The sequence below is a fragment of the Gouania willdenowi genome, chromosome 17 (assembly GCF_900634775.1).
Source record: "Gouania willdenowi chromosome 17, fGouWil2.1, whole genome shotgun sequence".
Taxonomy (NCBI): domain Eukaryota; kingdom Metazoa; phylum Chordata; class Actinopteri; order Blenniiformes; family Gobiesocidae; genus Gouania; species Gouania willdenowi.
In genome coordinates, this window is record NC_041060.1 from 26564464 (window position 1) to 26580084 (window position 15621).

Consider the following 15621-nt stretch of genomic DNA (forward strand, 5'->3'; position numbering starts at 1 on the left):
AGCTCCAAAGGTGTCATAATTTAGCGAATGACACTTAATGACAGCCTTCATGACACCTTATTCATGCTAATGACAGATTATGAGAGCGTAATGTCAGCCTTATGTATAAAACTTCAAGTAAACTGTTACCAAAATAAAAGATATAAACTCATTGTTTGGAAAACAAGCGAAAAGGTGAACTCACTCTGAGGTCATCTGAGTAACCAGCTGCAGGGAGGTAAAGCCTGAGTTCAGGAAGTTGTCTCTGTACTGACTCATCTTGATGGCTGCAAGCCAGTCCTCCACTGAACTGAAGGTGTTGAAGTCAGGTATGGATCTGTCCAACAGTGGCTGAGAAGGCCTGGAGAGAAAGGGAAGAAGTGGTGCAGTTCAGCAAGGCGCATTTTTTAGGCAAACGATGGTAAAGTTATGGGTGGTGGAGGTGTTTTGTGGGAGGGACTGCAAAATGAACAAAACATTTGGAATGCCGCAAGCTGATGGTTAAAGTGCATCGTCTTACACTGAAGGAATGTTGGCTACAGTTTGAGCTGGTGGGATTACGGATCATCTTGTCCAATGTTACTGACGATGTCAGTGAAGCGGCGGTCGCACGTTGCGGTCTTTCTGCCAACAGTCCAGCTCAACTGGTGCAAGGGCACTGGGGCAAGTCCATGGGCGGAGGAAGACGATAGTCCTGCTCAATGTCATTGATCACCCTTTAGAAGAAATAATTTTGGTTGTTTAGTGTGTGACATAAATACACTGCATTATTGCTATCTAACTCCCTTATGTCAAATGTAACTTCATGCAATCTGTAAAAATTACAGGTTTTTTACATGCTGGTGATCAATTCTGATTATAAAAAATAAAAAGTAAATATTAATTGGATCTTTCGTTGACTAATTCAATTAACCATAGCCATGATGTAATCACGCTTCACACCTCTCTGCCTTCCCACATACATTGAAGAGCCACTGAAGCGACACTTTGCATTAGAGCTGAGGTGCCCTTCCTCTTGACTCTAGCCACTCACATGTCATTCCCATAGGAAAGAGCGAGGAAATGACAAAAGCAGTGCAGACAGTGTCACAGTATGGTTACTGGGGGAAATGGGCAGGTCACATATTATTAACACTGAGAAGTATAGGCACTTGACATTTGTCTACTAAGGCTTTGACAGCTACAAACAAAGAGTTTCAGCAAAAGTGTGATAAAAAGTTTTGTGATTTTAATTTACAACTTCCGACCAAAGTTTGAAGTTGGTCAAAACTAGGCTTTACACGATCAGGATTTTTTTTGTTTTTTTTTAAGGTAATGACCACATTCCTTTGATACTGCCTGATACAGATTCACTGAAAATGAAACGGTACCATGTTTCAGGACCTAAATGCGTCTTTGTGACTGTGGGAGTGGAAGAATTGGCTATTCCATGCAGGACCTGAACATAACATTGCACGCACAAGAGCATCATGGCTCTGCTTTTAAAAATGCGATGCAGACTGAGCACTTGCAGGTGTAAATGTGAGCTAAACCATTAATTTAGTCCCAGAAAAGCAGCTGTGTTGACTACAAGAAAGATGGAGATGAAGCTGCGGAGGAAGGCCTCACTGGAACTACGTGAAGCCTCCATCAGCATTAGCGAAGCAAACACATATTTCCTGACTGTGGCATCGCAAAACCTGCTGTTGCTTAAAGTACGTATTCACAGGTGCACAGTGGAGGTGGGGAGCACACACACACGCATGCACACACACACACATGCGCGCTTCTGTGTCCACCACCGCCCTGAAACGGACAGAAGTCTCTGGTATGAAAGCGAAAGTAAATGGGAGCTAATAGACCTTTTTCACACTTCTGCATTGTAAACCGGAAGTGGAGTGCAACAACTTCCTGTGGCTATAGCTTTAGCGTTAAACAGTGACAAAAATGCTCATTCTCAGCGTGGTTGCTCTGGTGGGGCAAGAAAACAACCGTACCTGTCTAACCACGCTTTTCCGACGAACCAAGCCCAAAGGAGGCAGTGGATCTAAGCAGTTAGGAGTTATGAGGGTCCGGAATCTGTATTCTACACAACACCGACACTTCACTCAGGAGGATTTTATCCACCATCAGACGCCTTAAAAGTGGAGCTGTTCCATCTCTCTTTCCCTGGAATAATTTTATCGCACCACCGTAGAGCGACTCTGCCTTCGAGAGGGCTCAGAAACGCCAGCTTGTCCTTTCACAGCAAGCTAGCCATGCTAAAGCTATGGAGCTGCTACAGCACATCCACCCACAGGTAAATAAGACAAACACATATCAGAATGTTAAAATATAATTTAAAGGTCTAAAACATGCCTCTCTTTAAACATTCCGAATATTTTAGCAGACTAAATTAGGTTTCTTTATTACAATGTTTATACTTCATATGTTGTAGATAGCAGTTAATTCACGAAGCTACTTCTTTTCTTATCTTGATAGCTGTGGATTTATTCTTCATGGAAGAACTTGCGTTGAGCAACGCTGTTGAATAAATAAGAGCCATTTTCCCTTAGACCCGCAATAACAGGATGTTACTCGGTACCAGGAGGTGCTACTTCCAGTTGTCGTGAAAAAGGTCTATAGCTCCGCTCTAGGACTCTCCCTTTTAACATGCTTGGGCTGAATAAACAAAACAAGCGAGCACACATACAAACACACACACACACACAAACACTAACAGCAGACGCTGGCCCCCGTTTTCAGAGCCAGTAGACTGGGGATGAAGTCCGGTGCTCAGCCGCCTCCGCTCCAACCGAGAGACATTTTTGCTGTTTGCGCATAGGTTTTCATTTTGTGCATAAATGTGAGTGAAAATAAACTGTATCACATAGGGTTAAACAACTCTTTGGGTGTAAGTGAGGTGGATAAAACAATGCAATGGGAGCATCTAGAGAAAGTTACATTACAACAATGACGTCATTGATCAGATTGGCGAATTCAGACATTACAGACGATCACATTAATTGTATAAAATGCAAAATATTGGCTGATCCGATAGAGCGATCAGATTGGTGTAAAGCCTTGTCAAAATCTAAATTTGTTTTATTTTGCATTCTATTCCAGCCATCCTTTTAAGAATGCTATAAACCTTCTGAGAATCAGTACTCAAATCTTGTCAAATAGAGATTATTAACTGTAGTCTGAGAAGAAAAGAGTTAGACAAGGTGCAATCTCAGCTTTTAAATAAATAAACCAATGCATGAAAACAGATTTTGAAAGCGAGGGAGAGAAAAGCTGTAATCACATTGAGAGAGTAAAGCAGAAAGCTAATGGAGTGTGTTTTTGGTTTTTAAGTGTGTGTGTGTAGACTGAGCAGCCGGACATGCTGAGTCGTGCCAGTCCCACTATAGCTGTGTTTGCTGCTGGCCCACTGAGGCAACATCTGCTCAGTTGGACAGACATTGTGGAATGAGGTCCATGGAGGCTCGATGGTTGGCTGACTGTCTCTTGAGTGAGAGAGAACTCGTCGTGCGGGCCTAAAACCAATGGTTATGTATGTGTGTGTTTGGGAGTGTGGACCTTATCCAAGCGGACATGAAAGAAGAAAGCAGAGCTCTTAGCAATCAGTCAACGCTCTCAAAAACTGGCCAGGAAGCAATGGGGATGGAGTGAGTCTCTCTGCTTGTAATAAGTCTGCTTTCAAAGTTAGTGTCAAGGACATCTTCTGTAAGGAAGCTAAGAGAGTCAGCTTGCTAAAAAATGTGTGATTTATTACAGTTCTTAGGGTTTATCTATAAATGTAAGCCTAAGTGAGGATACCCACATCTGTACGGAAATGGCTTTTCCTTTGAATGAAACTGTTTTTTTGAGATGCAGCCTTGTTTATATTCATTAGGTGGATGTTGAGAAACAGAATGAATCCCATCTGATTTTCTTTAATGATTTTTCCTAAAAGATTCTTTAAAAATGAGAAAAACTGCTGTTCTTTTATAAAAGTTATTTAACCTAAGGGAGAGCGCTATGCTGAATCAGTGCTAAATGTATAACTTTATCTTTCACACCTGCAGCCCTTCTTACCATAAACTCACCATAGACCTTATTGCCTATTGTCTAATATCCTGCTTTAAGCTCCAATTTGAAAAGTGGAAACATTATAGCAAAGCTTTTCAAACATTGGGTAATTGCCCATTACTGGACTGTAAGACAGATGAACTGAATGGAAGTTTCTATGGTAAGACTAATACTGCTGCAGGCTTTTATTTTGAAAGCACTTTAGAAGTGAGTAAGTCAAGATTATTGACCTGTGAAATAGGAGCACACTTACATTATATTAAAATAAGTGCTGGTTTACTGTTACATATTTTATTAATCATCACTTACATCTTGGTTGGACATGTCCCAATACGGCCTCTCGCCAAATGACATCACCTCCCACATGACGATGCCATAACTCCACACGTCACTGGCAGAGGTAAACTTCCTGTACGCGATAGCCTCTGGTGCTGTCCACCTCACTGGGATCTTTCCACCCTGTAGAAAAGACAGGAAGTAAAGAAAGTTGTGATGTGTCTTTAAGCCACTGGGTGCATCAAAACATCAGACTCAATATAACATTCTGTCTTTAAAAATAAAAGCATTCCCAAAAATAATCAACCAACATTTTCTCCCTGCACTCCCTTTTCAATAACGTATTGCAGGCTTTGCATTTGCGCATACATCGAGCACATCTGCCAGTAATTGGGCTGCCTGGGCTTCAGGCATGACATGCTCTCTGCTGATGGAAATTGACAGCCGCTTGTTTAAAATTCCACCAACACGCAATCATGCACACACAAAAAAGAAAAAAATACTGCATTACCTCCCTCACAGCACCACCTTTTCTTTATATAAACATTGAGTTCGCTGTGAGTTTAATAATGCTAATTAGCTCAACCTGTGAATTAGCACATTAGCAGTAGTTGGTATTAAACCCAGGAGAAATATACACAAACTACCGTGATTGCAGCCTGCTTATGGAAAAAGAGAGAGGTGCAGGGGAGCTGGAAAAAGATATGAAATAAACAAAAAAATGAATTTATTTCAAGAATAGTAAACACGCAACAATAAACTGGTAGTTGGGGGTGATTTTAGATTGCTTTGAGCATTTTAAATGTTGAAAAAAAGGTTTGTGACAAGGTCTTTTGAGTCTTTTAATTTTCTGCACCATTCTTGTCATGATCTTTCCCTTCATTCTGGCATTTTATTGTTATTATTAATGACCTCTAAATTCAGTGAATCTTTTCTTTTATTCATTTTTTTTTTCTTTCTGTACATCTTTACTGATATTTTGATATTTTTTCTTCATATATATTCTGGTCCTCCTTTGGTTTTTCTCTTGTTTTCTTCATCTCGCCCTCATGCATGTCTCCTTTTTTTCTTTCTTGATCATCCTCTTTATTTTTGACTTTACCGAGTCCTTTTGTCCTCTTATCCCTCTTTTTCCTTTTCTTTTTTATTTCATCATTTGTCACCGTTTTCCTCTGCATTTCCCTCTTCCACTCTCTTTTACTATGTTGTTATCACTTCTAGTGGTATGCAATGGAGGTCTGGGTGACATTGTGCTCATTAATTTGTACTCATTAATGGTGTGACCTTGAATAGATAAACCTTTGAGAAGGAGTTAATGACTTTTTTTTTTCTTCTTAAAGACCTTCCCAGTTTCCTTCTTTGGTCACTGGATGGAGAAAAAATGTTATGCCACTGAATTTATGATATTAAAAAAATAATAATAATAGCAAAAGTAGTTATGAACACAGAAAGCCATTTTCAAAGGAGTGCTCTCAGCAAAACACTGACTATTACAATGACTTGCTTCCTCCTCCTGTACATTTGGTTTCATGCCTTAAGACCCTGTTGGGATATGAGAAGAGCCGTTTCTGGAATGGCCTCAGCAAAGAAACATGCTTCACAAGTACATCCGATGAGACAGAGTTTAGTAATAACGTTTCCTAGGCAGGTGAGTCAGAAGCAGCTATGCGAACCCTTAGTAATTATGCTGTGGGCTAGTGCTAGTTCTGCCAAAATACTGCTTTAATAACGTGCTGATCTGCTCATATAGAAAACGTGAAAAAAAACATCATAAAAAGCACTGGAGCTTTACTTTTGTAGAAAAAGCATTAGCGCCACAGGGAACATCTTAGGAATGCCAGAGGTAATGACAGAAATTAACACAGACCTAATGTCAACAGAAATGCACAAGTGCTTTGCGGAATTCTGTGAGAGCTGTAGAACGAGAAACAAGCAGTTTTTAGCTGACTTTGAGGTAAAACATTGTTCCTAAAGCTGAATCAACACTATTAACACAATCTATCGTCTAAATGTTCCCTCTGGGTGATAAAAGACTACAAAAACCACCTAATATTGTACTTTTTGACGAAAGTAGTTTAATCATAATATTGGTAAAACTTGTGGATGACATTAACCCTAGTTTTTCCACAGAATTGTCTTCACGAGTTCTGGATAGTCGTGTCAGCATTGTGTCACCACAGTGTGATTATCGTGCGTGGCTTGTTGCAGCTGGTTGTGAACACCTTTGACAGCTTGTGACCAGCTGTAACTGCGTGTAGTATGTCCAAGTAGCGAATATGGAGTCTGTCAGGTTTAGAGGTAGCACTGTGAGATGAGCGTGTGTTTGTGACAGCCCCATCAGAAAAAAAAAAGAAGGATGAACATTCGGTGGTCAGGTAATATGTGTTTACTGTATTAACTGGTGTCCCTCAGTAAGGTGTGGGCCTGTGTGTACTGATACAAAAGAAGGATGACATGAAACACCTGTCATGTTTTTGTAGTAGCTCGATCTATGAATGCCCCAATGTCCCATGTAGACTGTTACCAGCATCCTGATGTGGAATTTGTTTAATGTAGGGGCCAGATTGGAGGACGGTAGCATGGAACCAATGATAACTGTGTTCTCAACCAGAAGAAGAAAAAAAATGGGCAAGAGGGATTGTTTTTGGACATTTGACAAAAACAGATGTGGACTAATTTATTGGGGTGGTATAGGGTGTTCACAATAAGATATAATAGACCAGTGGTTCCCAAACCTTCTTTTCTGTTGTGCCCCTTTTGGAAAAAGGCCCCAACAATTGCAACAACAACAACAAAAAATACCTTTATTGATAAAGACAACATTTTTTGACTCTTCAAAACTGCAGTACAATCACATATTTTAGAACAGTGATAAAGTTTTTTGAGTAAAAAGATTTTTTTCTTCTTCTATTTTTCATGCTCAATGTTAAGCAAGGCCGTTTTTATGCCTTGCTGAACGTAACCCCTAGTTTGGGAACCACTGTGCTAGACAAATGGTAGCAAGACAATGCTGTATTATCTCCTGTACCCACTTTATCCTGTACAGCAGGAGTGCTCACAGTGTTTTGGATCGTTATTGATTTAGTGGCATCTGGACAAGCAATTCAAAAGGAAACCCTATAACTGCTTTTGTTTGAAAAAGTCTCCAATTACACCAGGAAAGACACAACATTGGTTCTTAAAGCAGAACTAAGTAGCTTGCGCTTAGTGCTCCCCCTAAAGGTTATGTCACTGTTGTAACAACTTTGAACCCCCCACCGCTTGCCCCACCCCACAGCTACATGCGCACCTTTGCTCTCGGTAGCAACCGATCACTGAAAAATCCTACTACAACAGTGACACTAAGGGTGCTTTCACACATACAGTCCCATGTGACCATGTGAACAGTATGAGGAAGAGAGAAAAGTAAAATAAATGAATGATGTGGGAGTAATACAGAAGGGAGTGTGGAAATGTGTGTGAAATGTTTGTGTGCTGACAAAGTGGCTCTGAAAATGGATGTATGAACGAATAAATAGATGGATAGATATTTGTGTGTGTGCTGCCTGACGGAGTGCTGGGTTGCGAGTGTGTGTGCATGCCTGTTGCCGTGACAACGGTGTGAGTGATTGCTGTGTGCTGCTGCTGAGCTGTCACTGCATGGAGTTGCTCCGTAGCTCAGACAAAGGTCTTCTCTGCCTTTTTTTTTTTTTGCCGGCTCCGCCATGATAAAGGTTTGAGAAAAGTAAATTTGTAGACAACCGTGTGCAGCCAGGGGCTGGTCATAATCTAGCATTAGTATGTATTGGGTTGTCGTAAAGCAGTACGTCTTGCCACCGGGTCGGAGGCAGGAATGCAAGTGCGGTTTTCTGGCAAGAGGCAACAGGGGGAGATGAAAGATCCCCCAATCATCTTAGAAACACTTGTATTACCCTCACAGGGACTACGAGAAGGAATAATTAAGGTGAAAAAGTAACACAGTTCTGCTTCAAAGCTGCTCACTTGTTGATGGCATATCATTACACAGAGCACTGACTCAATTTCTGTGAAGACGTTCCTAACGGGACCTATGATCCACACCCTATGCCTCTACCAGAAATTACTGATCAATCGCAATTAACGCATTGGGCACCCCAGCTGTACAGGGTCTGCAGGTGTCTATGGCTCAATACAATAAAAAAAGTTCAAGGTATCTCAACACTTCTTTTATTCTGAACAATAAATATAAACACTTTTCAATCCTAACCCTTTTTTCAAATCTGTTTGCATGGACCCTTGGATATGTTAAACAAGGCCTAAAAGGAGGTACTGTGCAGGTTATCGTAATGTTTCAATAAGCAGCAGTCCTGACCACAGTGCAAAAAACAGTTATCAGTATACACAATCCTAACCAGAAAATCTCAGCATAAAAGAACTTAAAAAAAAGGGTTAGCTCTTTATTTAACAGAGGCTTCAATAAACTTTGGTCTTTATCAAGAAAACACAAAAAGTTCTCCCTCCCCCTCTTTCTTTGCCCCTGGTTTAATCATCTTCTTGCCTTTACTCTTCCAACTTCAGTAATCCATTTCCAAATGAGGCACACTGAAATGGTCCTGAGCACATTTACTTAGGCTTGAGAGAGTGCTCCATCAACATCATTTTAATGAAATCCTGAGAGCAACGATCTGCTCTGGATGTCTGCCCAAACAGAATGAGACGGAGAGTGAAGAGGAGCGCAGGAGGAATGGGTGACACAAAGAATTTGGGAAGAAAATAGAAGAGGAGGAAAACAAGAAGAAATGGGTGGATGACAGAGATGCTCCTACACCCACATCAAGTCCTGGGTAAAGAAAGCATGGCATTGAACTAAACTTTAGCAGAGCATTTGCATAATATATAGCTAAGGAATCTTGTTGTTTGTTATACAGCCCCCTCCAAAAGTATCGGAATGGCAAGGTCAATTCCTTTATTTTTGTTGTATACTGAAGATATTTGGGTTTCAGATCAAAACATAGACAAAAGTTCAGAATTCCAGCTTTTATTTCATGGTATTTACATCAATTCAACAACTCAGGACAGAGCACCTTTTGTGTGAACCCACCCACTTTTCAAGTGAGCAAAAGTAGAAGGTCTGAGACTGGCCAAGTCAATCACCGGACCTTAACCCAATACAGCATGAATTTTACCTCCTGAAGAGGAGACTGAAGGGAGAAACCCCCAGAAACAAAATGAAGAATGCAACAGTCTGGTGACGGGTTGCAGACTTGATGCAGTTTTTGCAAGTAAAGGTTATGCCACCAAATATTAAATGTTATTCACTTTAAATTAATTTAACTAATTCAGTGCCAGCCATATTTAGCATTTCTATCCCCCTCAGTGCCAGCTGTTTTTGAGCATTTTGACTGATTTTTAAAGACCCACAGAATATTTTCTACTGTGACTGAAATCTGATACCAGATTCTCAAAGATTAAAGTCTCTACTTTTATCAGAAAAAAATAATTTTGTTTCTAGCTTGTTTCGTTCTTCTGTAATGCGCAGTTGAATAGAGGCAAGTTTCACACTAATCACCAGTTTGTGACAAAAAGCTGAGAAAAACGACTTTTTCTGAAAAAACCTATTAGTGACTTTGAAGCAATTTTTTTTTCTTCTTTTTTTTGCTTTAGTGACACCTCAACATTGGTTTCCTACTATAAAACTACAAAAACAACACTGAGATTGGGCTGTTGATGGCAAAATTATTATTATTTTGCTAACTATGTCAGACTTGAATGGAGTTCTTACTGTATTTTGGCATTCTTCCAAGTCCATCCCCTCTTCGATCACAGTGACTTAACTTCCTCCCAACACGCAGAGATGATCGCAGCATATTCAATAATCCATTCAGGTCCATGTTCTGTGTTAGTATGTGGTGCTGTGAGCTGCTGGATACTTCACAATATCACTCTGTAGCGCCATAATCTCTCTTGTCCTGCTTCTCCCTCCTAGGCTAATGGTAGCATCAGTGGCTAATCTCTCATCTCAAGGTGTACTGCTGCCACCTTCAGGGCACAGTTGTTCACTCCATCACACTACAGCTTAGATATTGATGAAGGACCTCCGCCAGGGTGTATTCTAGTAATCTCTGTGAAAAAATGCAAATGACGTAATATTACGTCAATGGCACTGAATTAGTTAATAATGTCTGTTCCAATACTTTTGCTCACTTGAAAAGTGGGTGGGTTCAAACAAAAGGTGCTCTGTCCCGAGTTGTTTAACACATCGAGATGTAAATACCGTGAAATAAAAGCTGGAATTCTGAACTTTTTGTCTCATAATCATGTTTTGATCTGAAACCCAAATGTCTTCAGTATACAACAAAAACAAAGGAATTGTATGAAGGTAGATATGTGGCAAAATGTGAGAGCATGTAAAATGTGATGTGAGCGCTTGTAGAATGTGATTTGAGCTTGTGTATAAAAAAATCCACACGTGAAATAAATTTAATGTCACAAATGATGGAAAAAAATGTATAGACTGATATTTACACAAAAAATTACAGCTGCAAACTTGTAATCCAACATTTATTCACATGTTTTTTAAATTACTTGCGTAAATGACTGTTTATAACCACAACTCTCTGGTTACAACTTCTCCAATCTACCGCTACAGATGCACAAACTACTTTTCTCACAAGACGTCTGTAGCAAAACTGATTCATGCTTGTAGAAATTGCTTCGTCACATTATAAAGATTGTAAATTTTGTAAAATACAGTAACCGCTTGGCCACTGCATCAGCTGTCAGCTCTCGATTGTCATCTCCACATAGCGTTAACCTAAATGTAAGCAAGGAGAATGACTCTCCATGACTTTTTGTTCAGAAATGACTCTAACAATCTTTTTCAAACAATCTGTTGAGGCAAATTTCAGCATCCTGCCTTTACAGTGAAGAAAAATGACTTTGTTTTGGCTGCTGTAATTTTATGTGTAAATATCAGTCTATACATTTTTTCCCTTCATTTGTGAGATGAAAATTTATTTCACGTGTGAATTTTTTAGGCACAAGCTCACATCACATTCTACAAGCTCTCACATTTGGCAACATATTTACCATCATAGAATTGACCTTGCCATTCCAATACTTTTGGAGGGGACTGTATATACCATTAGTAGAATTTCCTAACATTCCCATAATGTGGCATTGAAATGAAACCATGACGTGTGTGCTTCACAAACCTGAGAATTTGGTATCTAAATGAGAATTAAGGATTCAAACAGATCTGCTAGTGCTCGTGTTGCTGCTTTTATTCAAGCAAAAATGTTCAAATTACTTTCAATGTTGGTTAACCAACAAAATAAACCCCAGTGTGCTGTGCAGGTAAACACTCAAAGTCTCCTTTCCTCTCATTCAGCCAGCAGGATAAAGTAAGTGAAGGACTCCCTTTAATGGGAACCCTGCTTAGATGTAAATGTAGTCAAAAAGACACATTTCAGAATCAGAATCAGAATCAGAATGAACTTTATTGACCAAGTAATGTATGTTATACACACAAGGAATTTGTCTTGGTGAACTGTGCTCTCTCTGATAGTGTAAACATTAAATAATAACAATCGACTAGAATAAATAAAAATAAATAAAAAGAAGTATAACATAAATATAAAGAGTAGTTAGACTAATAATAACAATCAACTAGAAAAAAGAAAAATAAATTAAAAAAAAGAAGTATAAACATAAATATAAAGAGTAGTTATAAATAAATAAAATAACAAGATAATAATAATAATAGTAATAATAATAATAATATAATAATGAAATGAAATAAAATAAAAAATACAATAATAATAATATAAGATAATAGTGCAGTAATGCATTGATGAGTAGTGCAGGTGAACATTTAAATGAAAATATTATGTCCACGAACATTCTCAGTGACAGGTTGATCCAGGGTTGTTATGTTTAGTTCCAGGTTATTTCACAGAAACAGAAACAGGTCTGACACTCTATGACTGTTTAGTGTTGATTTATCGTCACTATGGCAATCATGGCATTAAGTAGGAAATCACAGTGGTGTGCTTTGGATAGTGACACTGACTATCTATATTTCTGAATCTATATCTTGTAAATTACATTTGTATTCACTATACAATACTATACTAGCCCTAGGACCAAATGTGCTATCGTAAATAACAAACAAATGTCAATGCAGGTGGGATATTTAGGATTCTGTTGTGTCTGGCTGCTTTAACACTCAGTTGTGGTGCTTGCAGCTTAGCAGGGGCAGACAGGTGAGAAGTCCATAGGGAATCAATAATGGCAAGAAGCCAGGGGATATGTGTATAAGAAGTAAGAACCATTCGTTTTGTTATTTATCTGGTGAATTCTGGGAGTTCATGAGAGTCCTTTTTACAGTTGGGGCAGATTATAAAAAGGTCAACATAAGGAATGGACTCAAATCAATTGAGCTTTACAGTTTCCTACTAATTGGAGGAAAGTCTATTACAGAAAACCACCTTTTTTAACCTTTTCTTTGTAGAGTATGTCAAAATATTATGACCATGTTTGCTGCAGGCAAACAAAGGTTTAAAGGCAGGGTAGGTGATTTTCGAAAGCGAGCATGATTTTGAATGTAGCCTCCCTGACGGCTCCGCCTTTACCCCTTCCCCCTCTGTGCTCCGTCTCACTAACATGCATGCGCACAGCTGCAGAAGCAGACCTCAGCTCATCGCTTGTATTGTGTAGAAACTATGTTGTCTCATGTCTCATTCAGCAGTAAGTAAACACTAAACTTTATCATTATATATGTTAAAAAACGTGACCAAAAACTCTGACGCACTTTCAGTGTGAGCTTGTGCATGCGAGGGATCAGAAACAAGCAGGGACACAGGAAGACGTGATTGGTTGAAGTTATTACAGGTTTACAGCTGCTACAGATGACAGATTTTCTTCGTTCCTTTTTCAGAGCACATAAGATCTTACTTTCTGTCAGGACATAAAGATAATTTCTACCAAAAACTTAAAAAGCGTATCTGGAGAAAATCGCCTACCCTCACTTTAACAAAAATATTGTAATGAAAAAGCTTATTTTGTTCTCAAATTGCAAGAATAAATGCAAAACCTTCAGGTTTGACTGCATACCAGCTAGGGCTGGGCGATATGGACTAAAAACCTCAATATTTTTCCTCACAATGGCGATACGCAATATAAACTCGAAATCATTTTTTTCTAAATATGTTTTTTCAAGAAAAACCATACTGGGTGAAATCACAGGAGAAAAATGCCACAAAAGCCCTTTTATTACTCACCAGCAGGACAATATCTACATTTTGTGCCACTTTTAATGTTTTCTCTCATTATTAAGTAAATGTTGTTGTGTGGCTTCATTCAGGGCAAGTCTGAGTTGCATACTCAGCCAATTGGTGTGTGGCCCCTTTAAGACACTCACAGGATCGAGTTTCTAATATTCCAACATCCCAGTATATAGATGAAGTATGCAGTCCCCATGTCAAAGTGAAGTTGTTGAAATGGGTGACTACTTTGGTCGTAAAATTAAGAGAAAATAGCACAGAATAGTGCAAACTACATTTGATGCACAAGATGAAAAATGGAACATAAAGTCCTTTTTTTTTCTTTTCTTCCAATTTCAGCCTGTTCTACAGGGATATGTTCCTTTAGGCTGCTTGTTTCTTCAGAGACTTTGCTCCCATCAACTCCTAGGGCATGAATATTTCACGAGCTAAACAGATAGGCCAAAAAGTGCACCGGCCTGCAGCCAGCACGAGAGAGGAGGGGATGCAAATAGAAACCCGACAAATGACAGAAAGCACAGTGCTGTCCACATCGTGTGAGCAGTAGAGCGAAGCTGAGAGGATGTCACTTGGGTCACAGGGATATGACGGATGAGCTTTGTTGCTTGCTCTGTGTGACCTCGCCTTTCAACCTCCTTCAGCTTAAATGACACAAACAAACAAATACACACACACACACACTGTAATGGAAAACACAAAGGGGATATATCTGTGTGTGTCCAATAGCAGAAACAAATACCCCTAAACCCATACACTTGAACTTAGTCAGAACATATGATGCATGACGAGCGCCATGTAAGGCATCGACAGCTTCTTTCCATCATCAGCTGAGGCAGGTTTCCTGACCAATTCCAGGCCTCCTCCTGTTGCCCTGTGTCCATAAACCCTTAATACTAATGCTAACACAACTGTATTAGCAAATGCCTGTTCTTTAATTTAGCAAGATTCTGTTCCTGGGGTGTAGAATGCAATGTGACAAGTAAGGGACTTGTTCTGCAGCTCACACTGCTATGTTTGACCCGTGTTGACGACCTTAGTCAATTACGCTCAACAAGCGAACACACAGCAAGTGCAATATGTTAGCGTGTGCAATATATCTAGCTTTCCTTATTTAGTGTCTTACTTAAGCAGCCCTTTAGTGTTAAAAAGCCTCCCAAAAAAGCCTTACCAAAAACTTATGTAAACTAGGATTAACTAATCCGAGAACGCCTCTATCATACAGAACACAGATACAAAGACTTAGTAACGCAAGCTTTTGAATTCAAGATTCTGATACCGCTGACAATAATAAAAAAATAGCCTCATTTTCATAATATAATATATTCAGATAGAGTTCATATTTATTCATTGTAGTGTGTGTATCTGCTTCTTCAAAGCTGGCTGCACATTAGCACTGTGAATAATAAAGTATCCAAAGGAAGTACTTGTTTCCAGGTGTGTATTTATAGGGAAATGCTGCATTGGGCTTTGGTGTAACATAAATTCAACATGGTGCATTGTAAAATGCCCCATGTTTTGCTTACAAACTACCTGAAAATGAACAATACGCAACAGCAATGCATAATCAATCACATATATAAATGCACCACAGTCATAGAGCAGTGTCAGAGTTGATGCTAAAATCCAAACATTCACAGCAATGCAAACACACACTTAAATTAGTCCTGTCCAAACACACACACACCACACACACAACCTGAGGCATGTCAGAGTCCTAATGACCTGCGTCGTGTATTTGCAAGGGTGTTAGAGTGTGTTTTGAATTAGGAGGAGGAGAGGCAGAGGATGAACTAACGACAGCTGCTAATAATTACAGATCTGTAGCGTGGAGGAGTTAATGAGGAGCCAAAGCCTCCCATGATGCTTTAGTAATAATAAATGAGGGGTGAGCAAGAGGCGTGAGAGGCGACAGGAGGGTGAGAGATGTCAGTTTGAGAGTCTGCGATGCCCTTTGGTTTTTTAGCACTCTGGCAATGCCAATGAGGGAGGAGGCCTCCCAGAGGAGGTTTGTCTCTACGCTAATGAAGATGTGTCAGACCTTTGGTCCGTGACTTGCAGGGTATGGGAAAGAAGTGAATGCAGAATGAGAAAA

At 39.5% G+C, this 15621-nt stretch overlaps 1 protein-coding gene across 2 annotated transcripts in view; it reads right to left on the minus strand.

The window, feature by feature from the left end:
* Positions 1-211: 211 nt before the first annotated feature.
* The window catches only part of ephb1 (EPH receptor B1), a 214898-nt gene continuing 199488 nt past the window's right edge, over positions 212-15621 (minus strand). For both annotated transcript variants that reach the window (XM_028472190.1, XM_028472189.1), the window contains exons 13-15: positions 4321-4470; positions 500-694; positions 212-340 (exon numbers count right to left, since the gene is read on the minus strand). In XM_028472190.1, the coding sequence (XP_028327991.1) occupies positions 620-694; positions 4321-4470 (225 nt within the window). In that variant the 3' untranslated portion in view covers positions 212-340; positions 500-619. The remainder of the gene's footprint in view (positions 341-499; positions 695-4320; positions 4471-15621) is intronic.